This window comes from Chelon labrosus (genome assembly GCF_963514085.1).
Source record: "Chelon labrosus genome assembly, chromosome: 24".
NCBI classification, from domain to species: domain Eukaryota; kingdom Metazoa; phylum Chordata; class Actinopteri; order Mugiliformes; family Mugilidae; genus Chelon; species Chelon labrosus.
In genome coordinates this window covers 5,178,992-5,204,878 of record NC_140357.1, presented here as the reverse complement: position 1 = coordinate 5,204,878, position 25,887 = coordinate 5,178,992, and the positions used below count along the sequence as shown (strand labels likewise).

At 49.5% G+C, this 25,887-nt stretch overlaps 1 protein-coding gene across 1 annotated transcript in view; it reads left to right on the top strand.

Annotated features, from left to right (window-relative positions):
- The window catches only part of nrp2a (neuropilin 2a), a gene marked incomplete at its 5' end in the record, with an annotated part of 51,304 nt that overhangs the window by 9,260 nt on the left and 16,157 nt on the right, over positions 1-25,887 (top strand). The window contains 9 exons of the mRNA XM_084574244.1: positions 6,519-6,700; positions 13,213-13,443; positions 14,674-14,829; positions 15,369-15,538; positions 16,158-16,313; positions 22,105-22,249; positions 23,891-24,066; positions 24,225-24,404; positions 24,492-24,636. Coding sequence (XP_084430370.1) covers positions 6,519-6,700; positions 13,213-13,443; positions 14,674-14,829; positions 15,369-15,538; positions 16,158-16,313; positions 22,105-22,249; positions 23,891-24,066; positions 24,225-24,404; positions 24,492-24,636 — 1,541 coding nt within the window. The remainder of the gene's footprint in view (positions 1-6,518; positions 6,701-13,212; positions 13,444-14,673; positions 14,830-15,368; positions 15,539-16,157; positions 16,314-22,104; positions 22,250-23,890; positions 24,067-24,224; positions 24,405-24,491; positions 24,637-25,887) is intronic.

Sequence of the window (25,887 nt, the reverse complement as noted above, 5' to 3'; positions counted from 1 at the left end):
GGCGGAGCTGGAAATGTTATTTTGATGCCGTGCGGGTTTCTGGCGCTTTTTTTTTTTTTTCTTAGTCAAAGGCGAAATGTTGCGTAATTATCTCCTTTGCAGCTTTAACACCGTGCGTCGCGGTGTCAGCGCCGGACTCTGAGCGGAGAGGGATGGCTCAGCTGTTGATAAGCAGTGTGTCAAGCAGTTTCTCACAGCCCAAGGCAGGACGAGGCTGAGGGAGGGGGAAGAGAAAACTCAAATGCTCTCTCCTCTCCAGACAGTTTTATTGGGATAGGGCCTTCCTTTTCTTTTCTTTTTTTTTTACACTCACCTAGAGGGCAATGGTCTGCCCTTTAACACACACTCCCACACAGACTCCCTTCATCCTGCATGTATGAGTGCGTGCATGAGAACCAGTCAGTGGGCGAGTGGGCGTCTGCTGCATGTGAGTAACACTGCAAGCATGTAAGCAAGTGTTGCTTCCTCGCAGCCTCATTTTTAAAGGCCCATTAGAGGAGAAGCGAGGGATCACAGCAACATTTATTAATGCATAACCTCTAATGTGTTTGCACTTCTGTCTTTCGTTTCCGTTTGCAAAAAAGAAACGGAAAAAGGGAAAGCCTGCGTGGCTCGATACTCCTTCTCTCTCTCTGTCCCGTGCTATGCTTTTTACCAGATTGATCAAAGAAGCCCCTTTAGCTCTATTCCTCTCTTTTTTTTTTTTTTGTGCCTGTAAGATTAGGTACGGCAGCAAGGGAGAGCGAGCAGAGAGTAGATTTTTGCATGTTTTTCACGGTCCTCTGCGAGGTTAGGGGCGAGGTAGGGGCAGGCCCGGGGGGGGGCGGTTGTGCGGAGGTGGTGGAGGGAACGGCGTTTCTTTCGGCCGGGGCTGAAAATCTGCATGACAGCTGGGATTACAGAGACGGCAGCGGAGAAAACCAGAGTTGTGTTACCTGATACACGAACAGCTAGCCTCATGCTGCTCATGGAAAAAAAAAATAAAAAGACATACACTCTTAAGCATGCAAGTGCTCATCAGCCCTCACATCCCCCCCCCTTGAGCTCTCTATCCTTTATAAAACAGAGAAAAGTGCTTCGTCAGCTTAAGCAAGGCGTCTGAACCCTGGCTAATATCCCCGGCCAGCTGATGGCTTCCCCTCGGCGAGTTCAAACAGTCAGTGCTCGCACGGTGCAACGCAGCCAAAGCGCGCCCCCACTGCAGCAATCAAATCGGCAGCCTCGCGCAGGCGCTCCGCGTCTGAGGTGGCACTTTAATTCAGGATTTCATTTCAGGGGGAGTCCGGCCATGTGCCAAATAGCTCTTACCTCCAGGCTGCCAGCCGATTGATGTGAACTAAATGTAATAAAGGCTAGATGAAATATCAGGCCCATATCTCTAATGCAATCTGCCATCACCAAGCCCCAGGATGCTACCTAGTGATATACCAGGGGCTGAGGAAAGCAGAGATTGAGGCCGAGACGATTCCCCCTTCCCTTCCTCTCTTTTCCTTTATCTATCCCTCTCCTCCCTTTTGTTTTTTTCCCTTCTTCTCTAGCCCCGAGGAGGGAGTGTTTCATTTTCACACACCCGAATTAAACAGATCACACAAACTAAAGCCGTTCGAGAAGATCCATTTCTTCTCTCACTTTTATTTGGTTATTTGTTATCGAATGCAGCCCGAGGTGGGAGGATTTATACGATATAACTTCATAACGTCACACGCAGAGCTGTAAATCCTCCAGCAGCAGCAAAGACGTGTCACGAGCGGGCACCGGCAACTCTCCGCTTGATTGTGCGTTCCTCTCCGTGCATGAGATCACCCCTCTTTCTAATTCTCCAGAGGGGGCCAGAGAGGTGTGGGATCAATGTTTGTATTCCGCTTGTAATGGGAAATCTATAGATGATCAGCCGTGGCCGAGGGGAGAGGGAATGAGGCGGGGATGAAGAGGAGGAGGAGGAGGATGACGGTTAAGGTTGAAAGGAGAGACGGATGAGTAGCCAGAGGTCACGACCAAAGGGAGTTGTTCAGGGATCTGATTGGTCAATATCTGGCGCTCGGCCTGCGTTTTTAGGACAAGATCACGGTCATCAGCGTCCAGGAGTCGTTAAAGCTGCCGGCGTATGATGATGATATAATGAGTAACGGTGCAATTAAATGGAAAAACCAGCATTAGCAACATTTTCTAATGATTTCTGCGAGCAGTCGCTGGACATTTAAAAACGCCGCAGCACCGCTTTCTCTATTTAAATCTCATCAGTCATAAATGCACTCATAATGGACCGGTGGATCTAAATTCTCTCGGCACGGCTCGAGAAAAGCTTCATCGCAAACATAGAAGTCGATTAAAACGAGTCCAGCCGGGTGCGGCAGGGTCGCCGCTTCAGCGCAGACGGCAGTTATAGTTTCAGATCGATGCCGCACTAGAAGGTCTGGGGCCGATCCTAGACGCTCTGTGGTCAGCGGTTTGGCCCCAGTCATCTGTAAGTATGAATCCGTGATGGACAGCGGCAGAGGGCAGCGAGGCATGAGGAGGCGGGGAAGTGCATTTTGTTTTGGGGCTAGATTGGAGATGGCAGGCCCTGCGGATCTGCAGGGAGTTTGCTCGCAGCGTCTAGTTAATATTTCAGAGGCACTTATGGTTTATTAGAGTCCCCTTCGAGGGTGGGAGGAGCGGGTGGTACTGTATGGTAGTGTGTGTGCGTCTGCTCTACACCCTTCACCTTACTTCATTTCTGCTTCTGTAAATCATCAAGAGGCAGACGAGAGGGAGAGACAGACGAATCTCCATTGTTTACCGGTTTGAGATCTTGTCTGAGGGGAACAAAACACACACACACACAAAAAAAAAAAACCTAGCACAATGCAGCAGAGAGGAAAATGATTTCAGCTGAAGGCCCCGAGTGTCTGAGCGCGGCCAAGTTTGGTTTGCTGATACTCGAGAACAGCTGCTGCTCTTTTATCGGCATAAACAAAATAAATCAGACGACGGTGGCGGCGCACCCACAGCAAATTGTGTGTTAATCTTTTGTGTAATTTTTGAAGTTCCCAGTGACTGCTTTATGCGTGGGCTTTTAGATTAAACTGAATGAAACGCAATATCTCAAGATGGCTCCCTTGCAGATGGGTCGTTGGAGGAAAACTCCTTTCCTCATTTCACAAAGAGTATAAGAAGGATATTGGAGGTAGCGGGCGACTACTACAAGAGCCCACGTGACCACAAACAGGTTCCTGCACGACCGGTTCATATAGTGTGTACATACAGCACGTATGTCTGGATGCAGTGAGACGCCGGTGCCTGCAGGAAATGTCCCTGGTCACCGGCAAACGGCAAAGGTGTGAAAGGCAATTAGTTGTTTTGGCGCAGGGGCGGAGTGATATATGGGCGCAGAGGAAGAGAAGACATGTCTGGACTGGTGCAGAATTACTGGCCCTTAAGGGTTTTTAGTTTCCTTAACCCCTCTCCCTCTGTTCCAGCTATTCTCTATGGGGGAAATGAGGGAGAGGGGGGGGGAGCCGGGGCCTTGTAATGGCTCTCTAAACACAGGCCCGGTCGCGCACACCCAGACAGACTGCCAGACGGACAGACAAGAGCTGGGGATGGTGCGGGGGGGGGGGGGGGGTGTCAGACAGAAAGGCGGAGTTTGGATCAAAACAACTCCTAATGGAATCTAGATGGGGGCCGTCGGCGTGGACATGAGTGCTGTGCAATTTGTGTCCTGGCGGGTGCAGGTATGCGCATGTGCGAATGATTTATGCGTGCAATGTCCTGGAATGCATTCAAGAAGTGTGTGTGTGTGTGTGTGTGTGTGTGTGTGTGTTGAGAGAGACAGACAGTGGGCTCTCACACGTCAGGCCCTCATGCATGTATTCATCAGAGCCAGGGGAGAGGCTGAGCGAACAGGTCAATAATCACATCTGAGGAACACTCACTCACTGACGCTAATCCACGACAGGAGAAAGAAGGAGGGAAAGAGAGAGAAGTGTAGAGACCCACTCCAAAATCAATTAAAACCTAATTAGGCTCTCAGCTCTTTTGCGGGCCTTTTATCCTCGGTGTTGGCGATACGGCGCACTCCCTGTCTGTCGCCGCGTGTTTGCTGGCGCGTGTTTCGAGTGTGTGTTTTCCCCCCCCTAAGCATGTGTCAGTACCAGCCCTAAGCAGGCGTACTTACGGATCGCCGCGGCCCTCGCGGGCCCGCCGCGGGGAGCTGGCCTCCAAAGCCTCGCCGATCGCCTCCGTAATGCGGGATTACAACCGAGACACGTCTAAGAGTATTGGGACAGCCGCTTCTTTGCTCCTCAGACCTTCTTTGGCGCGGATTTGCCCGAGCCCGTATCATCGCATGCTTAAACCGCGAGGAGGAAACATGTCTCCTCGCTAATGTCACGAGACTAACTTGAAGTGAATTAGCAGAGGAGGACTCCAGCGATTTAGTGCTGCACTGGTATAAAGTCGAGGGACTGGCTTGACTTGTCGACTAAGTCAAGCATTACATCGTTTCCCTAAAAAATATCCTCTTGAAGCCAAATTTAACTACTTTAAACTCCCAATAATTATACTTTAAATCTATTTTTGGTTTGGCGAAGCTCAAGTCAAATTGTTCTCGGGCAGATCTTTGCATGGTGTTGATAACGTTTCAGTCTTATTGCAGCACTTTTATCCTCACCTGTGCATGTGCCACACTAACCCAGATTAATGGTGTTGGGATTATCCCTCCATCGGCAGCAGTCTTAGCTTCACTGCTCCGTATGGGAATCAATGCCTGGCATGAGAAGGCCAAAGAAAAAGAAAAAAGAAGCTTAGTGCCTCTTCTTAATCCAGGTTTTATTCCAAACTGGCACTACAAAAGCAGCCTTAGTGCTCGGATGCCACAAAGACACACAGCCTACAGCTGATTGCATGTTTCAGCCTCCCTTAATACTTTTTCAGAGCAGCATCGAGGAGCAGTAGCTTTCCCGCCTGCACCCTTAGCAAGATGCTAATTTTAAACCCGAGCACTTTTTCGGCACCAAACAAGCTCATCGCGGTAATTAGCGAGACAACAAAGGCGCAGTTGTTTCCTGACAGCGCCGTCACATGAGCTAATTGAGGAGAGCGTGTTCGCGCGGCTGCATATTTGGAGGGCGTCCTCTGCGCAGCCGCGGGGCTCCTGCGCCGATGCAGGGGAGACGCAGCGCGCGGGGCGAGGAGACACATGTTGGAACTGTCGAGAGAGAGGAGACGGGTGGATGTCACGGAGAGCGGGGTTGCGGGGAAATTATTCACGGTTTGCACAACTGGAAATGCAGCAGCGCGGGTTATTTAGTGGCAACGGCTCCAAAATAAACGCTTGAGAGAAAAGTAGAGGCAGAACAGTGAAGATGGCTGCCCACTCTTTTACAATATACAGCTATAATTAGTCACAACCCAGAATTATTACCTTAAAACATGGTGATTCACGTTCATCCCCCCAAACATAGCCTGGCCCCATCTTAATCATATCAACAAAGCCGTGGTATCATTTATCAGAGGCAGATAGAGTTTTCACTGTGCACATGTCTGCAGAGAAAATGGAAAATTTAAAAGTGTGCATGACTTTAAAAATAAAATTTGCTAGCGAACCACTGTAGGCTCACACTGGGCTTCACAGGGGACTTTAATCCCACTTAATCTCTCTATTTCTCTTTGCGCCTGATATGGCGATACTGAGCCGTGTTTCTCCAGGCCACAAATGCACAGAGGACTGGACACGTGCCAGCATTAACTCTGCATTTATAAATGTTCTGAAACCTTGTCTGTGATCGATTTGCCCCATACGTCGCCTAAGACGCAGCAAAAGAAGGGAACTCTTAACTGTCTCTTACAAATGTGTGCGACTCTGCGGTGCGGCCTGCGTCTAATAATGTCAGAGGAATGACACGCAGGGCCGTGAGCTAATTCTGGATCAGCCAGGTGGGCTCTCTTTCTCTCTTTGTCTTTCTCACACAGTCATAAACACACACGCCCTTCACGCGGCTGACGGTGAAGAATTTGCTTTTATCGTTCGGGGTCAGCTGGCCCGTCAGAGGTCACGATGAGCTGAGGGCTCAGGCACGTGGAAGCTAATAAGCAAGGTGTCTTCGCGTCTATTCACCCCGAGGAGTTTACTCTAACCCCAGCTTGCTCAGATGTGTGCCTTTTTTCTCTACCTTTTCTTTTGGGGGGGCGGTTCACCTCGGGTCGGTGTCAAACGGGTCCGTTGCAGGGGCCTGTGCCAGATATTCGTGTTTGTGTCTTAATGTTGTGTTGTATTCCTAAACGCTTTCTCTCAGACATTCTCTCCTAAGGCTGAACTCTGCCGGTAAATAAGTCCACACCTGTCTGGCTTTTATTAGCTTAGCTGCTTGCATAACCCCATAACTATCTATGTTTATCCCCTCTCTGCTCTGCTGCTATGCTTTTTATCTCTTTACCTTTCCTAATCCCATTCCGCCGCATTACGCTTAATGTAAACTGAAGATCTTTTATGCAGCAGAACATAACGATAACAATAGTTTCTTTTTCCCGTGGATCAGATATGACTTCATCGAGATCCGCGACGGGACCTCGGAAGGGGCCGACGTCTTGGGCCGATACTGCAGCAACATCGCCCCGGCGCCGATCTTCTCGTCCGGGCCGTCCCTCCAGATCAAGTTCGTCTCGGACTACGCCCATCAGGGGGCGGGCTTCTCTCTGCGATACGAGATTTTCAAAACAGGTGAGGAGAAAGTCAGATTTCTTGTAGCTTTTTTTGGGTTTTCCAAGTAGCATTTTGTAATAGAAACCGAAAATTGTCACGGAAACAAACCGCAGTTGCAAATAAAAAGCAGTAAAATGCAAGAAAATTGACTGAAAAAGTATAAATGCAATAGAAGATGTATGGGGTAGCACCTTTCCATCATAAAAATAGCAGTTTTAAAGTGATTATTTATGATTAATCTCACCTTAAATCGACATGTTTTGCAGCATACTGTCTTTTAGAGCAATTCCCCAACCCAAGCTTTTGTAATTTATGTTTCTACATGTTTTTACTTTATGGATGAACTACTAGCCCACCACTAGACAGAGTCTCCTGCTCGTTGCATTTCATTTAGCTCAGTGTTGGAAGATATTTTAAAAATCCTCTGTTCAGACAACATAAGGCGGCGCTGAGCATTAATAGTTAACGATTTAGTCGCTGCGCCCTTCCTTTGCCCCCACGTTGGCGGCCCGAAACCTGCAATCACTCAACCAAACACTCTGACGGCGATTTACATCGGCAGAGGCGGCCAGGCATGTAAACAAAACTTACGCACAGCAACAAGAAAAAAAAAAAACTACTTTCAAGCCGCCTCAAAGCATGCGAAGAATGCTCGCTTAATTGGAGCGGGATCCGCTTCCTCTGGGGAGACGAGGAGGGCGTGTGGGAGGCTGCGGTCGGGTGATGGAGAGAGCTCCGAGGCAGCTTGGAAGTCGGGCCTAGGGTTAAAGGTTTACGGGCAGGAGAGGGGAGATTGATGGGGGCGGGTGTGTGTGCCGAATCTGTGTTTTTCTCGGAGTCATCAAAGTGCAAGAGGTGAAGTGCACTTTGCAGGCAAGGCTGAGGTGTATTTGTTTTAGTAGCTGTGCTCTGTGCAGAGGGAGAGGTGAAATGGTCAGCTGGCCTTGGGGCAGCTGAAGATTTACGTTCGAATGAGTTACCAGCTGCTTTAAATGCAGCTATTTTGCCCTCGAAATGTATTTAAGAAAATGGGAAATTGAAAAGCGGTTGCAGAAGGCACAAGAGGAGCGACGTATTAAGTCGTCACCTCCTACCTTTGAGAGAATATCTCCGGCTTCGTGTCAAACGAACGTGACCCAGATTTGACGCTCGGCTCCGTTACCAAGGCCACCATCGCGAACCCCGACAATGTAATAGAGTAGATTGCATCTGTCTCTCACACGCACACACACGGATGGATTGAAGGCTGACGGATGGGGGATGCGGTTGCCATGGCTTTAACAAGATCCTAGCATGAATTCTGGGGCTATAAGAGACCGTGTCACCGCGTGAGCGCATGTAGGTGTCTTCTGCCTGCGCGTGTGGGTGGTTCCGCTCGGCTCGTTGCGCGATTCCGTCGGCATGTGTGCGTGGAGGAAGCACGATAGATGTGAGAGAGGGAGGAAGGGAGGGTGGGAAAGTGATTGGGGTGAAGGGAGACAGGCTGACAAAGACGGAGTGAGTCAGAGAGTGAAAATATATTCAGGACGCGTGATTGAGGCCATGTGTTAATTACGGCGTTTTCCAGCGCCTGCACGCTCCCTCATCATCGCTGTTTGTCTTACCGTGGCAGGCCGGGGCCACGGGTTTCCACTAAACACCTCACAACTTCTGACGGGTACGCACAGATCCTGGCGGAGATGTGTTTAGCTCCCGGAGTAGAAGGAAACGCACGACTTCTACTCATCAGTGGCTTTCTAAGCTGCATTTCTGTCCAAGATAATACTTTTACAGAAACATATTTTATGTGTAGACGCTTTTTGCTGCTTTTTAGAGTCAATATGTGTGTTTACTGCGTCGTGTTAATGGGTTTGTATGTGTTTTTAAAGGGTGCGTCCTCCTGACAGAGATAGAAATCTGAGCCCACAGCTGGGAGATGTGTGTGCGTCTCTTCAGCTTCCTCCCCGTCTTAAACAGACAGCGCCGCTTACAGCAGAGGCTAACCCCATTACACTATGTCTAGAAGGCAGACAGTGTGTGTCTGGCTTGGACTGTGTGTGAAAGAGAGAGAGAGAGAGACGGAGAGGCGTATCCTGGACAGTCTTCTGTACGATGAACTAATGATACCGCCGCTTGTTTTTGTTTTGTTCATTCAACCTTATTACATAAGCGGTGACTGTAACTACTCCAGGGGGTTTTGAATTGGACGAGCAATCTGTTTTTGTCAACGTGTGTGTGTGTGTGTGTGTATATAAGAGGGGTACAGTGCAGTGAAAGCTAATTATTTCCAGCAAGGAGGATCAGGAGGCGACCTTTGACTCTACATCCATCCTGAGCGCCCCTCCGCCCTTCAGTATGCCCCCCCCCGAAGGGCGGAGGGTGAACCATTGCCCCAAAACAACATCACACACATACAGTACACGTATGCCTTAATCCTGTAGTACAGTGAAAGTGCACGCCTCCCCTCCTCCCCGTTATTGTTGTGGCCTACTTTGGTCCTACTCATGCGTGTTTAACCCTTTATTCAACCCAGACCACCCCCTTACCCCCCTCTTGTACACTTCGTCACGTGCTGCTGACGCTGTTACCACGGCTACAGGGGGAAGACTTGCCAACCTAGCCCCCTTTCCCCCCTCCAGTTCCCCAGAGCCCACCACTAGTGCAGCAGGGGGTCGGTAACATTGCAGCCAATCCCGAGTGAAGACAGAGAGCACCTTAGGGCTTTGGGTTCCCTCCGTGACCGCTGGTGACCGCTGCCCTGGCATCTGTGGGGTCGCTGCGGGACGGCACAGCAGCCTAAGGCGGGACCCGCACCCACGCGCCAGTCATAACACGGGCCCTGTGTGCATTTCAGATGCTATCGCATTGATTGGACGCCGGCCCTTGCATCAGTCACTGCCGTTCCTACAGGGCTGATTGCGAAGCGCTGTTTAAAGTCACCCCATCGCTGAAATTACACTCCAGTAATTAACTGGCAAAGGTGAATTAAATTCATGAATAAATAAAGTGAGCGCTAAGAGTGTTTAAGACTGATCAGTGGTGAAGGAGACGCGTCCCAGAATGAAATAATAAGCCATGATCAGGAACTGCATAAACACTTTGATCACAAGCAGCAGGAGGCTTTTCTCCCGCCCAAGATGAAAGAAAAAAAACCTTGATGATGGCATTTCATTTCACAAGAGGTATTTACGTAAAATGTGACTTAGGAGGAGCATTCCACTCTATATAAAGCTCCTGCAGACTGATACACAGCGTCTCTCTCTCTCTGGGTCTATAAATGTGTCAAATCGTGGCACGCCAAGAATGTTGTTTTTCCTTTCTTGGGTCTTCTTGTTGTTCACAGTGTTGTTGTTGTTGTTGTTGTGGGTTTTCCACCCTAACCCCTCTGTGTAGCGTGCCCCCTTCCGTTACACATTTGCGCGCGCGTACCCACACCCCTCCTGAAATGCCTCGGGAGGGATTCTCTTCAGTGAGATCTCGAACTGAGCCCGAGCAGGGTTACACGAGAGATCTGTCTGTGCGTGAGGAGCGGATGCGTGTCAGACAGAGACAGGCAGGTAAGAGAGCGCCGGGGCGGCTTTTGATGTGCGGCAGACACTCGCGAAAAAGCGAAGAGGTGAGCCCCCAGCAAGAGTTGCGAGGACGGGAGCAGCGAGACGACGCCAGACGAGAGTTAGAAGAGTGAATGAATGCAGACTCTGCACGCCGCTGCTCGGAAGGGAAGGGATGGAGGGAGGGAAGGAGGAGCAGGAGGAGGGAAGGGGGTTGCCCTGACACAACATGTGGAGCTGTTACTACATCAGGCACTCATGTGCAAGAGTCGAGTGGTTTCTACCCAGCAACTCACCCTCTTGCCCGCCCCCCCTCCACCCCTACCCGCCCGCGCCATACTGACACACACACTCACAAGCTCACACCATGACCTTCCACTCTCTGCCAGCAGACAGCCCTCGCCAAATGGCAGCTCATGGCGCGATGCAAGCAGCAACCAGGGGCTAGCGTACGGCGAGCATGTGTGGCGCGCGTGCGCGCTCCGTGTAACAGTGCAAGACATGGTCCAAGGGTTGACAGGGGGGAGGCAGCAAGAGGGACTTGTTTTTGGCATGTTCATACGCTGTGAACTAATGAGCGCTAACGAAAAGAGGAGGTACTCATGCATACGCGCAAGCACACAAACAGTTGCACGCACACACGGCGCTGGCATGTGAGGGCGACTAGTTTGTGCGCACCGAGTGTAAAAGACTAAGCACAGAGCGGTGTGTTTGGAGGCGATGGAGTCAAGCTGTGCTCAGATTGAAGTTTTCGGCAGGAGGACTCCAGACTGCTGCACTGTGACCCAATAAGAAACAAGGCCAGTGTGTTACTGGGTCTCGCACATACTGGGAAGCTGTCACACACATCTACACACACACACAGGAGAGGCAAACATGCCAGGAGCCAAAAAAATAAAATATATATATATATCAATGCACGTGCGAGAAGCTTAATAAAAGGCAAACACAAAAATGATGTACTCATGCAGAGGCACGCTCACAGGACATATGGCTCATGCATACTGCATAGTTCATTTACTGTTTCATTATAAGCGCATTACAAACGCATGCAGCATTTATGACTCACACTCAGCAACTGCACACAAACACATTTAACACGGAGAGGTGAGGTCAGTGGTCGAGGGGGGGCATAGGGAGACATCGCCGGTGGCTCGCTGCAAATTACCGTCATATTTCAACATAGTTCTGGGTTTGTGTAGGCAGCCGGGCTCCTGGCAAGAAGGCGGATGATCCACGGGTGTTTTGATGTTGCAGTGCGTGCGTGGGAGCAGAAACAAGAGGTTGAATGCTGGTTTTAACGTGTGGTGGGGGAAGATTGGTGCGTTTGTGTCAAAATCTTTAGTGCTGGAGAAACGCAGGAATGCCAAATAAACGCCAAATGGATGGATACATAGACTTAAATCCGTGGGTACATACACATGCATAAAAGGTAACAGAACAGAGCCAAAAGTATGGGATATAAAGCAGGTTAAGAACAGGAAAGGCTGTGTGAGAGACACACAGTGTGCATCTCCTGAGTTTTTTCCCTCCGTCTCTGCGCTGATTGGGGTCAGTTCTCTGCCATTAACCAAGTGTAGACAGGGGAGGGCCAGAGCAGCCAGTCGACCCCTACGCTTTTATAGGGCTGCCTGATAATAAGTACTGGAGCCTCAGAGGAATGCCGCCGAAGGAATTTTCTGTTAACATGTCTGCGCCGTTAAACGCTGCCTTTATGAATATGTATCTGGCTCAGATGCAGCCTGGAAGTTCTCCCGACGAACGCGGCCCTGGCTTTCCCAGGTTTGAGATCCGCCAGATGCTTCTCCCGCTTCGACCTGACCTCCACATTTGCTTTGCAGTAGAGTCAACGATGGGAAATAACAGACTCGTCTCTTGTGCTGTTGCAAGTGGCGAAAAAATGCAATGAAATGCGTTGTAATGAGTTAAGCCCATTTATATATATATATCTGCAAAAAGGAGCAGCTATTGAGGAAGCGGCATCCGTTTACGGCAGTTAAACAAAGATCTGCGGTCTCTTAGCAACGTGCTGTTTGCCTCTCTGACTGGCACGAAAATAGGGATGCATAAAGACGTATAGCTGAACCGAGCCGACTGTTTATAGCCTACGTTGTAAAGATAAAAACGTTCGAAGGCAGCGCGAGCAGACAGGCTGAGAAAATAACCTCAGTTTGTGAATGAGGAGGTGGCATTTGTGTAAAGTCCCCCCCCCCTCCACCACCACCCTCTCCCGCCTGCTTTTTCTGGACTGTCGGCTCGCTCCCACCCTCATTGATGTGCCGGTCCATAAACACTCGGCCGTGACTCAGGCTCCCCAGCGGGCCCGCGGAGCAGTGGCTGATGGGTAGATGATCTGAGCCACACAGCTGCTGCCGCTCAAGGTGAGCCGCCCGGGGCGCATAAATCTGCATGGCTAATGAGGAGCCGCCGCAAAGGGCCCACTTAGAGCCATTATACAACTTTTTGTGGTGTGTATGAGTGTGTGTGCATGGTAGCAGGGAGTGCAAATAAGAACAAGAGAATGAAGAGAGGGTGTTGGAGGACATTTATTGTGAATGTATGCAATGGAGCAGGGTCAGTCTGCACCCCTCTTTAGCCCTGCATTAATTAAGAGTGTACTACTACTGAAAATGTTATGTGACTATGAGGATGAGGTCTTTTAAGGGCGCAGCTGAGCAATAAAACTAAGTGTTTAAATGTTACATTCATCAGAGCTTTGAGTGTAAATATTTAGCTGTTGTAATAGGAAGGTTAGAAGCTTGTTTTTTCCCATGATGCAACATTAGAAGCGCCCTTGTGGGAATGTGTATTTTCCGCTCTATCTGTAATCATAAACCGTTTGTATCTCGCCACAACCGCTACTGTACGCCCCAGCGTTCCTGTCAGTGACGAACGACTCTCTGAAACACCCTCTGCAAGTCAGACCAGATATCGCCGCGTGATCGATTGCCCGTGCCCGTATCTCCTCCTAATTCCTCCCTAAATATTGTGTCCGGACAGGGTCGGAATTCTGCTTCCGCAACTTCACCAGCCCCTCCGGCGTGATCGAGTCCCCGGGCTTCCCGGACAAGTACCCGCACAACCTGGAGTGCTCCTACATGATCATCGCCCCGCCGCACATGGACATCATCCTCACGTTCCTGACCTTCGACCTCGAGAACGACCCCCTGCTGGTGGGGGAGGGCTACTGCAAGTACGACTGGCTGGACGTGTGGGACGGCCTACCCCAAGGTGAGAGCGCTCAAGCGTGAGTTGCACAACATTCATCTCCACACTCAGGCCGCTGCAATCCCTCGCATTGCTACCCAGAAATTTTCCTACCAGCCTTCAATTTCCCGAGCAGCCGGCGCTCTCTTTGATGCTTTACATTCCATTACGTTGCATAGAGGAAATATTATTTCACACAGGGAGCTGTAAGTGCCTAGACACCCCTGAGGAGCAGCCCTTTCCCATGGCCCTCTTCCCTCTCCTTAATAACACCCTTCATCACCCCCTTCCTATCCTCCCTGTCCTCCCCCCTTATCTCCTAGCACTTCCTTCCTCCCTGGGTGAGCGAGAGTGACGGCCACGATGAGTATCTGTTTGTGTCCAATGGGAAGCGAGGGTTGCAAAAGCCGAGATCAGAAAGTGGCGAGGAAAAAACATTTCAGGATGTTATCGAGGGCTCTGACAGTAACCGCCATAGGGTAATGTTAGTTGCCGCGCCGCTGATGTAACCCACATTAGCGGCGGTGAGTGCTCCGCTCCTCACCTCCCGCTCGCCGGGCTCCCTTTCTTCTCCCTTTTTTTTAATTCACAAAATATGAGGCAGGGAACCAAGGATTTGCTCTAATTATTCCATTTTCACTTGCTAAAAAGGGATCCGAGTGGATTTAAAATTCCAATTATAGCCTTGAATTTGGGAGCTTTGATAGCTGAAAACAATTTATACCATTCAAAGTTGAGAATTAGGAGCAAATTAAAGTGTAACCCAGTTCCAGTGAGCCGAGTCCTCGGGCATGAAAGAGGGATGAGAGACAAGACGGAAAGGGTGAAGAATTTGGTGTCTGGGAAGGGAGCTGTCTTGAGACTATTGTAATCCTCAGTTTTTGTGTGTGTGTGTGTCGGCAGCTGATCCCAGTGCAGCTTGAGTTAAGGCGGGGATTCCAATCCCCCTGCTGGGCCCTGGCTGAGACACACATGGCAGATGGAGGGATGGACAGGGGAGTTATAGGAGAGAGAGGAATGATGGGAGGAAGAGAGATGGCGGGGTGGGGAGTGGTGGAGGGGGGGCATGCTGTGACTCATTAGACAACACTTACTGAAGCAGCATGGCCACTGGAAACCTGTCTTTGCATGTCCTGGATTCCTTTTTTCATTTAAAATGCTTGTAGCTGGTAGTCTTATATGGCAGTTGCAGGATTTTAAAGCGACATTGCACTAAAAAAATAACATGCACCACTATGATTTGTGTGTCTGCAGTGGCTCCTCTGATCGGCCGCTACTGCGGCACAAAGATCCCTCCCGAGATCCAGTCGTCCTCCGGCCTGCTGTCCCTCTCCTTCCACACGGACATGGCCGTGGCCAAAGACGGCTTCTCCGCCCGCTACAACATGACGCACAAAGAGGCCACCGACTGTGAGTGCGAGATAACTTTTTTTTTTTGCAGGGAGTGTGTGTGTGTGTGTGTGCCAGTGCCAGCACTCTCTCTGTAGGTTTGTTTACCCGTTTCTATTCCCACCCCTATTTTCTCTCTTTCAACAGCTCCGTCTCTGTCATCCCTGCTGACACTCATCTTTCTTTCTTCGTCGCTCTCTCCTCTTACCCTCTCGATCTTTTCAGCTTTGCCTGCTTTAATGCTATTTCAATCTCGAGGCTCTCTCTCTCTCGCCCCTCTCAGCCTATTTTGCTCTCTCCTAAGAGACTTCTCAGAAGCGTGCTATTTTCTTTTAGAATATAAATTAACTTCACCTCAATTTACCTCTGCTCACCTGTTGGCCAGCTTTCTCATGTCTATCTTTAAGCTACAACTCAGATCTTCTCTTTCAGACATTAAAAAAAGAAAATCCTTCATGTGTCATCCATTACAATCAACTCTCCGTCCTCTTTTTTTCTCCACGTCGTCAAAAGTTCTGCTGCTTTCTTCACCTTCGCCCTCTTTGTCCCCCCCCCGCCAGCGTTCCACTGCAGCACGGCCTTCGGCATGGAGTCGGGGAAGATCAGCGACGACCAGATCACGGCTTCCACGACCTTCTACGACAACCGCTGGCTGCCGCGGCAGGCCCGCCTCAACAACGACGACAACGCGTGGACGCCGTCGGAGGACAGCAACAAGGAGTACATACAGGTATTTATCTGGAGCATCACATCACCTAGCTGAACGTGTTCCTTTAAATACAGCTGGTTTACAAACAGATTCAGCATTACCTTCACTTGCTGACAATAAATTTGTCTCAAGCGTTACCGCTATAGAGGAAGAGACACAGCGGGCGTCGGCGTCTCATATACAGTAAGGACATACGGCGCATCACATAAAGGAAATGGGGGAACTGTGAACTGATGATAAGGAAGTGCTTCTGCACTCTCAATCTTTCCTGTCTCCGACGCACGCGTACGCGGAGCGCAGAGGAGAGCGGGCGAGGAGCCTGTGATTGATGAAGGTGCTCTACTGGAATGCATCCGAACACTGCGCCATTGATCTTTGCCTCCAGCCTTCCTCCCCCTTACACACGCGGCAACGCACACACACACACATATATATAAATACCACCTAGGTTTCCTCAGCAGTAGGCCACAGTCGGCGTCCATCCCCTGCTGTCTTTGTGACAGATAGACACAGCTGGTGTCTACATCAGCCCTAAGGACCGTAAATCCTGTGCGCTATACATTTTTTTCTAATCTGTTCCGTTAATCCATTGAGAAAATCCAGAAAATTTAAATCATTCCTTATGTTTATTTATTTCCAGGTCGACCTCCAGTTCCTGAAGGTCCTCACGGGTATCTCCACGCAGGGGGCCGTTTCCAAGGAGACTCAGAAGTCTTACTATGTCGCCAGCTTCAAACTAGAGGTCAGCACCAACGGAGAGGACTGGATGGTGTACCGGCATGGCAAGAACCACAAGGTACGCTCGAGTTTAAGACTTTTGACCAGAATTTGAACTTCCTCTTACCCTTTTTTTTCCCTAACCTTTACACCACCTCACGCCAAACTTCCTCCAACAATAGAGGCCGTTGTGTTCGTCCAACAGCCAAATCGGCCGATGCAACATTCCTGAAGGAGTCTCTCCCCCCTTCCACGGCCGTTTATGAACCTGAGTCATGAGCTGGAGAACGAGGGAAAGGAGAAAGAGATAGAGATAGATAGAGAGAGAGAGAGAGGAGGGGAACCTGACAAACAAGAACAATGGAGTCCTCTATGTGTCCTTATCTGGGCTTTGCTATTTATCATCTAAACTTCGGGCTAATGCGCGCACACACACGTAAACACACACCTGGGCGTTGTGAAACCGTTGGAGTCGGTTGGAGGTTTGTAATTCACAGGGACATTGTTGTTAGATAGCGTCGGTGGTTAGCGCTTCGATTGAGCCTCATCGTATCAATGCTTGGTTGTTTGTGTGCGAGGTGGGGGGTAGTGTATGAATGCAGTTACAGTGCAGGTTGTTGTTGTCATACTGTAAGCCAGTCTCTGGGGGGATCTGAACTCTTGTCCCTCTTATCTGGGTTAAGGTCACTTTGGATTTCAAGCTGAAAAACAGAGAAGGGCAGGATGTGTGTGTGTGTGTGTGTGTGTGTGTGTGTGTGGTGCCGGGAGGGGGCGGTTAATCCACATATACTTACGGACTGGTGCCCCCCTTCTGCGCGTGCCAGTGATTGGTTTGGGTGGGGCCAGTGGGGGGTATTTGATTTGGAGATTATTGAACGAAATGTGGATTTGACTTAAAAGTCAACATCTGTGCAATATATTAGACCCCCCCATTCCTTCCACACACACACACACACACAATCCGCAGCCGACCCCCCTCCCCTCCCCTTTAAATAACCACTGGCTGATCTTTCTGTCTGGAGATCTGAGCGTGCGTGCGCATATGTATATGATGTCTGTCTGTGGCGTGTAATCTGAGTCCACTAATCTGTCTGAGCAGCGAAAAAGTGTCCGGACACCGTCGGACACGGATTCAGACAGATGCATCAGCGTGCATCTGTGAGAGAGGTGCTTGCTTGATGCGATTATTATTTTTTCCCAGCTTTTCGAAAATATAAAGGCCAGTAGGAAGATCAATAAGAGAGAGCAAACTTGTAAAGCATGCTTTACAAAAGAGTGAAATGTGTTACTGGTGCGGTGAAATCCTTAAATAAGCCTTTTGATATTCAACGTTGTATCAAAGTCTGAATGTTCCTGGAAACCCAGCCTGAACCAGGAAATAGTATCTCCTCCTTTTTGCTAATGCAACATCACACAATCTACCTAAAATGCAGATGTGATTACGTATGCCGTCTGTTTTCGATAAATAAAAGATAAATTCCGCTTCAAATCCAAAGGATTTGTTTTGCATTCGCACCCTCTGATGTATAATAAAGAGACGTGGCATCTCAAATTGTGCCGGATAAAATTTTCTCTTTGTGCTTGTGCCGACTGGGGGTAACAGTTGGTTGGAAGTTCCTTATACTTTTTATGCCCGGCCAGGTTCTCCTCTGGTCTCCGTGGGCAAGCAGCTGAATCTTCCGTGACTGCTAATCCACCAGTCATGTTATACAAACTCCCAGTTAGCCTGCTCTAAGCCCCCCAAAGAGCCCTTAAGTGGTTGAAGCTCAGTTCTCGTCAGGGGGTCCTGTAATGACTGGGATTTGGTTCTTCTAATTGTCATTTTAACAGTGAGCTTGAAGTCAGCGCGGCTGTACCGGGCGGTGTGTGTTTGTGGAAGGCTGTGGCGCGAGTGTGCCCGTGCATCCGATATGAATCACCCGCGAATAAAAAGAGCCGGCCTGGCAGCGCCCACCTCGCCGTGTTTGTTATTGGGAGAGAGCACTCTAGCCGTTTATTGCCAATATATGTGTCTGTGTTTGCACTGTTAACAAAGGCGGAAGGATTTAACGCCAAAAAAGGTTACTTCACACCTCGCAGAGAGAGTTGGAAGCGGAAGAAGGAAAGCATTGTGGGAAATTAAAACCCTACCCCTGTACGTTACACCAGTCACACCAGCTTTGTGAACGTGTGCATATCTTTTAAATTTTTTTTCCCTGCACGCCAACACATTTTCAATCTGACGCCCATGTGACTTGTTAATTTTAAGTCACACCGCTCACATATGCACCTCATTACTTGATGAGACGCTAACGCACTCAGGAATTGCATATCTCTCACGCGTCGACGCGCGACACGTTATTTATTTTTTTCCTCGCGTAGACACACACCGCAGATTAACATTAAAAACACTGTCGTCTGCCTGTGCCTGTGAGGAAAATCCCAGCAGCCCCTGCGCTAAATAAGCTGTGTGTTGCAGAAAAGCGCTGAAAATGTGCACATGGCACACACGCACACACTCTTGTAGGAGTGATAAAAAAAAAAAAAAAAAACAGCCCACGCAGCGTTTCAGCCTGCTCCTCCATCACACCGTGTCAGAAACCCACAATAACACAAAAATGCACATACAGAATTCAGTCAAGCTAATGTGATAGACTTCAACAACCGGCAGCAGCGTCTTCTTCAGCCTTTGCACACACACACACACACACACACACGCTAACACACCTCACGCCCCTTCTTGTTGTGGAGGGCGGCCAGCTGGAACCGGTTCCTACTGTCAACATCTTCATACTGGGAGGTGTAATGGACAGAGGAGGAGGCTGGGATCGAGGGAACGCCACGGGAATTAAATAATGCCCGGCGCAGAGCTTGCCACATCTGCCTCCCCTGGTGCCGCCGGCTTGAAGAAAAACACTGGCAGGGGAAGGAGACGTGAGCCAAAAGCGCAGATAACTCGAGCTATGATGCATCTATGCACTCCTCGTTCAGCAAATATCCTTTGCACTAACAACATCAGTCTTTTTAGTGTATCTACTGGTCTGAGGTTGTTTACTATAGCACACCTCTCGCGGTGACCCCGTTTCTGCGAAGGTGCCATCAATAGTTAAATACCCCCGGTGCCCGAGACCCGCTGCTGTCCACACAAAAGGGTCTGGCTGTCGCAACGCTGCTATATGTGTGTGTGTGTGTCTAATGCGGCCCTCGTTATATTTTCATGACCCTCCAACAGTAGGAGACACAACACGGCGGCATTAATTATTCAGCACACTTCGAAGGTGCGTCACATGCTCTCATAGACACGCATATACAAGCACAAAAAAAAAGAAGCGGAACAGTCGTCGGGCAGATTAGAGGTGGCCCAGACGGCGGAGTGGCAGTCGTCCACATGTCACACACACACGCACTTTAGCAACCTCTGTTTTAATCCCAGAGGTCTGCCTTTATTCCCGTTTAGTCAAAAAGTAACCATGCTATCAACAAGTTTGTCAATGACCAACCAGCTGCTTCCTTAAGGCTGTTGACCTTTAACCTCAGTGGTAATGGGTCAGGAGTCAAATGAGTGACCTTTCAGGTATCTGGACAATAGACTGCAGGAAGTGACAGCGTCTCATTGTCCACTGTTCTCCTCTCTAGGTTTATCTCTATCTCTCTATCTCCGCTCACATCCAAAAGAAAAATGAGAGGAGCCTCTCCCGAGCCGACTCTTATTGAACAAATTGTTCTTCTTCTTCTTCTTGCGTCGGTAACGCTGGCCGCGTTCCCGGCTTTCGCCCTGACATGAAAACAAAAGAGAAAAGCGACCGGCAGCGTTTTAATGCACGGGCTAATGGACTTTTTAGTAACGGTGGGCATTTTGGAGCAAAACACTTCTGGGAAGTCGGCGCAGATTTAACGGACATTTCTCAAACTGCGGGCCTAATCACGCTTTCTTTTCTTTTCTTTCTTTGTTTTAATTTGAAGTGAAAGACAATGTTGCTCACGGAGACTGTGACGCCCAGCTGGTTGAATTGCTCCAACTAACTGTAAATGGTAATCTACTTCAGGATGGAGGAAATTCCACTGAATTCTGCTCTTATTATGGGATAAATACCCTGAAGGAGTATTTCCTGTTTTGGGGATGAATCCGTTCGTTGTTGCTTTCCGCCGCTCCCTGCCTCCTGCTCCACATTCCTCCGTTCATACTCCTTTAAGTTATATATCCTTTGCCCTCCATTCAACCTTTTGTCTCTCATACCCGCCTCCACTGCTTTCTCATCTGGTTTTAACTATTCTTCCGAGGCCCTTCTCTGTTTTTTTATTTTTATTTTTTTCTTGTCCTCGACCCCTCCCTGCTGCTCCTTCGTTCACGGAATATCTGGGAGTGGGAGAGATGGGTTGGTTTCGTGTACGTGTGTGTGCGACCCGGCCGCCATACACTTGTCTTTGTGCGAGCATGCGTCGGTGTTTACACAACCCCCACAAGAGCCCACATCCACTCGTTTGCCTCTTAGGTAAACAGAGCAGCTGTCTATCCTCGATCCCGCGGCAGATACAGCCGAGATAGCCCCGCTTATCTGTTCAAACACTCACGCTGCTTTGTATTACCAGTGTCAGCTCCTCTTGATTAAATCAGGCCATGCCCGAAATCAAATAAAACCCCCTGAGTAGGATTTTGAAGCCATATAGCTCGCACCTGCCATGGAATTTCTGGAATATCGCTTTCCCAGGCGTGCGGGATTTTAATAAAACTCGGGAGCGCGCTCACGTTTGATCTTCCTGCGCTCCGATTAGAGTAAAAGAAAAATCATGTAGGGATCTTTTTTTAGAAACGGAGCCTTTAATGTTTAATTCAGATGCTTGTAGCTGTTGTCTTCCCGTCTCTTCATTGTGCTCGCGGTTTTCGCCGTTATCCCGTCGGTCAGCGGCTCTCCTCCGGTCAACCACAGGCGGATAGAGTGAATGACACTTAACAGTCGGTTAAAAGACGCTTCCTTTGCTTATCTCGGTGTGTCGGGAGTACGTGTGGGTTCCTGTGGTTTCCTGTCTGTGTGTGTGGTTTCAGTTTGTAGCCACCAACGAGAGGAAGAAAGATATATGAGGGGGGAGGTGGATGAGGAGGTGTGGAGAGACATCAACAGCCTTGGAGAAGGGATTTAGGAGGAAAATGGAGCGATGTGGTAACAGACAGAGTGGAGGGAAGCGGATGCGGAGGAGGAAGTTGCTCATAATTACAATCTTACGGTTTTGGGAAACCTCCATCATAAAGGAAAGATGGAGGTTTAATGCCCTTGAGCATCCCCGGACACTTTTGTGCCCAAAACAGGAAGTAACTTGACCACCCTAGCTACATTTGCCCTCCGACCCCTGCCGCCCCGCCCTGCCTCTTAAGAGCAACTGGAAGGAAGTGATTGTTCATTGAGAAGAAGGGAGTGTTGAGGCTTTTCGCGTGGACGCCCTAGGAGGCCAATTTCACTCACATCCTGCCCACCTGCGCGGCCTTCCTGGTCATGTTTGATCGTGTCGGGTCAGGTCTCCCACAGCTTTCCGCGGCCACCAGCGTGCATGGAAGTGGGTGGATGAGTAAGCAGTGTGAGACTGTGGAAGTGGAGGAAAGGGAAAAAAAAAAAATAGAGCCCCATCCTTCGATTGGGCTTTCCCAGCCTCCCATTGCCGAACCTTTGACCCCTAAACACATTGACAGCTGGGCTGGTGACATTGGATCCGTGTTTGGGTTGTCTCTTCTTTGTCCGGCCTGCCACTGTGTATGTGAAGCCAAGCGAATCTGTGCACTGTGGGTGGGTGTTAAAGCAAGAGGGAGCATGTGTGTGTATGTGGAGCAGGAATAAGACAGCTACCTGCAGGACGTCTCCCTCCCGACGGTAACCAACCGTTGTTTGTCTTTGTTTCAGATTTTCCACGGCAACACGGACCCCACCGAGGTGGTTCTGAACCGCATCCCTCAGCCGGTCCTGGCCCGGTTCGTTCGCATCCGACCGCAGACGTGGAAGAACGGCATCGCCCTCCGCTTCGAGCTCTACGGGTGCCAGATCACAGGTGCGTGGGTGCACGGTTGGATCTCTTTTATTTTGTTTTTCCTGCTTTGCGTTCAGTTTGAACAGAAAGAACAACAATTTCCTCAGCTGTTCCTTTGTGTTCAGTTTCAACAGCAGTTATTTGATCCCTCACTCTGGTGTCTCTGGAGTTAAACCCAAAACATTGCACCTCCCCCCACTAAGAGAAAAAAACATTTTTTAAGTATAATTTGCTTCCACGACATTTAACTTCCTGAACCATAAAAACCAGGATCACACACATACATTGGCAAACATCCAGACATACATATATGCTTAAGCTTCTTCCCACATCCCTCCTGCTATCTTTAAAACATGGCAACCCTCAGGCTAATTAAAGGAAACTTTTGCTCTATTCTTCCCTCCAGTGTCGTTCCCTCCGCTCAAAGCTCTTCTTCTTCTCCTCCACGCTCGTTTTCTGCCTCCCTCGACGCCGGCCCCCTTTCTCCCTCTCATGGTTTTAGCTGCTCATTTGATGTATCCTCTTTGCCGTTTGAGCTCCTCCACGTCGAGGAACGAGCGCCGATCAATCATTCATGGCCGCCGCCGGTTCGCTCTTACATCAGAGCGCCGTGATTCGCCTCGGCCTCAACAGCTGCTTTTGAAATAACTATTAGCTCGTACAGTACAGGTACAGCCGCGCACGGGGCGCTTTCTAAATATAGCCGCTGACCTCAAAAGCAGGCGCACCTTTTGAGATGTACACAGACACCACCCACCAGCGTACACACACACACACTTACTTCCTGTGCTTTTTATTCATTATTTACATCTCCTGCATTTGCAGTGACATAACGGCATGAAACTTTGATCTGTGTTCTCTTAAACCGTCAGCACAACTAACATCTCCCCGACTCCCTTCCTCCTGCTCTCTCTCTTCCTCCCGAGCCTCTCATCCTCCTCTCCGAGCTACCTCCCGTCACCGTTAGTCTCTCACTCCTCCCACTCCCACCCGTCCCTCTTCCCGCTGTTCGTCTCCGTAGGCGTCTCATCTCCGCATTTTGCTCCACTTCTCCCGGTCTCCCCGAGCCGTCATCTCCAGCTGCAAGCCTCTACCTCTCTGCCTCCCAGCTTTTCATATTATACCTTTCTTATCCCCTTAATCCTCATTTCTCCCTCTCACATACTCCCGTGGCAAGTTATTTTCAACACTACTCACCCATCCGTATCTGAATGAGTTTCACTTCCGAGGGCTTTTGACGTGCACACACAACTTTCCCCCAGTCGGTGAATATACATAAAGTGTGTGCTGCACAGTGAGCAGAAAGGCTATTGTGCAGAATGTAAAGAAACAACACAGTGAACAACATTAAAAGAGGCTTAAATGTCTGTGTGACGTGCAGGAATGTAAAGCAGGAACGTGCGTATGCATTTATCTCAAAAAATGCATAGCAGCGTCTCCTCATCCCTCCCTCCTCGGTCTCTCACCTCACCCTTTCCTGCTTGCTCCAGACTAAACTCCGAATGCTTAGTGGCAATCCTGCGGCAAAGATTAACAGCTCCCCGATGGGAGTATGTGTAACAGCGTGAGAGTGTGTTAGGTCGCTGCTGAAACTTCTCCGTCAACCCTCCCGAAGTGAAGGTTAAAATAATCTCTGGCCTCTCCTCTCGCTTCCCACTCCAGATGCTCCGTGTTCAGACCTGCAGGGCCTGCTGTCCGGCCTGCTCCCCGACGCGCAGATCTCGACCTCGTCCAGCAGGGACATGGTGTGGAGCCCCGGGACTGCCCGCCTCGTGGCCAGCCGCTCGGGCTGGTTTCCAGCCCCTGCACAGCCTCTGGCTGGAGAGGAGTGGCTACAGGTACAAGAGCTTTTAATTTTGGCGTCAAATTGACACAGAAGTCTAAACCGCTTATAACTGTGCGACAGTACTTTCAGTTCCGGCTTTCACACATTGCCAGAGACGGATAAAACAAGAAGCTGTGACTGTAAAGCGCAATCTATGTCTGATCTCTGCAGGTGGACCTAGGTGTGCCCAAGACGGTGCGCGGAGTCATTACCCAGGGAGCGAGAGGTGGAGACGCAGCAAGTGGAGCCTCCACAGACAACAGGGCGTTTGTCAGGAAGTACAAAGTGGCGTACAGCGTCAACGCAAAAGATTGGAATTTCATCATGGACAGCAAGACTAGCCTACCCAAGGTGGGTGACGGAGGTGGAGTAGGACGCTGAGGAAAATGCTGCCCTTGCGTCTTTGCTTGTAATGTAACACACGTGTGTTTTGTGCAGATTTTTGAGGGGAACACACACTATGACACTCCGGAGCTTCGTCATTTTGAGGAGACGGTGGCCCAGTACGTCAGGCTCTACCCTGAGAGGTGGTCTCCAGCAGGGATCGGGATGAGAGTGGAGATACTCGGCTGCGACCTTCCAGGTAGGACATTCTGCTGTTGCGCATGTGACAGGGAATCACTTTATATATGATAATACAGCAGCTTCAGTATTCCAGGCTGAATCATTCGCACTGCGCTGTAATGAACTCAGCCGATCTAACCAGAAGTGAATGGACCTTGAGGAAGGTGGCTCACTAGAAAAGTGAGGCTCACATTAGAAATGCATGAGAGTCATTAAAGTCTGCCGGGAGGTGAAACGAGACGCCCAGTGTTGGCTGAGAAAGAGGAAGCGCTAGCACAGTGAAAGCTTGACCCTTGAAAAGGTTTGATTTTGATTTATTTTCTGATATTATTTCACCTGGAAGAAAAGCTTCTGCGAGCATTATCATCCGCGGGGAGTGGACAGGGTTTGGTTTAAAGGAATGCATCCCCAGAGAGAGAGAGTGAGAGAGAGAGAGAAGCTGACAGCAAGAGCACTGGTTTGTTCACTTTCCAGCGTGGTCTGGTACACAGATGTGAGACACACACACACACACACACACACATGTGGGCCGTTACTGTTTACCACTCCCTCTGCGCCTGAGCAGAATGACAGAGCACTCGCATACAAGCGCGGACACAGATGCACCAAACAAACCACAGAGGAAGAGACATGTATGTTTTCTGGACTCCAAACATTCACACGCCCACACCACATAGTAGAACGACGCCTTCATTAAGGTGATTTATGCGTGTGTGTTTGTGCCTTCGCACAAGAGCTGCCGCTGCGTCGCTTTGTCATTATCACCTTTACCACATTAACGCACGTGCTTCAAAGCAAGCTTAAACACACGTCTCATCAAATATAAATGTGCACTGTTCTGTTTGTTTGTGGTCAGAGAGACAGCTCCAGTAAAATAAGGTTTAGTCCGTTGTTATGTATAATTATAAAGCATAATATTAAAAATAGGAAAAAGGAAATGAGGTGCAGTTTAGACTCCCGGTCTCCCGAGATTTTACTCCCCTCAAGAACTCCTGCGGAACAAAAGGAAGCAATGTGTTTCGCATTAACGGCTGATTGACGAGCGACCTGTGGAAAACACATTCAGCAGCGAACACTAGCCGCGACGAGTGAATGAAAAGGAAGAGATCCCCACTTTTTTATGGACGGAGAGGTGACTTTTATCAGGCTGAGTGGATGGGCTTCCTGGGAAACGTGGCGCAGACTGTTAAGGGTCACGCATTGTTCACAGACCACCAGACCCCAGCAGGGACACCGGACCCCCGCTGACATCCCGTAAATCATTCACTTC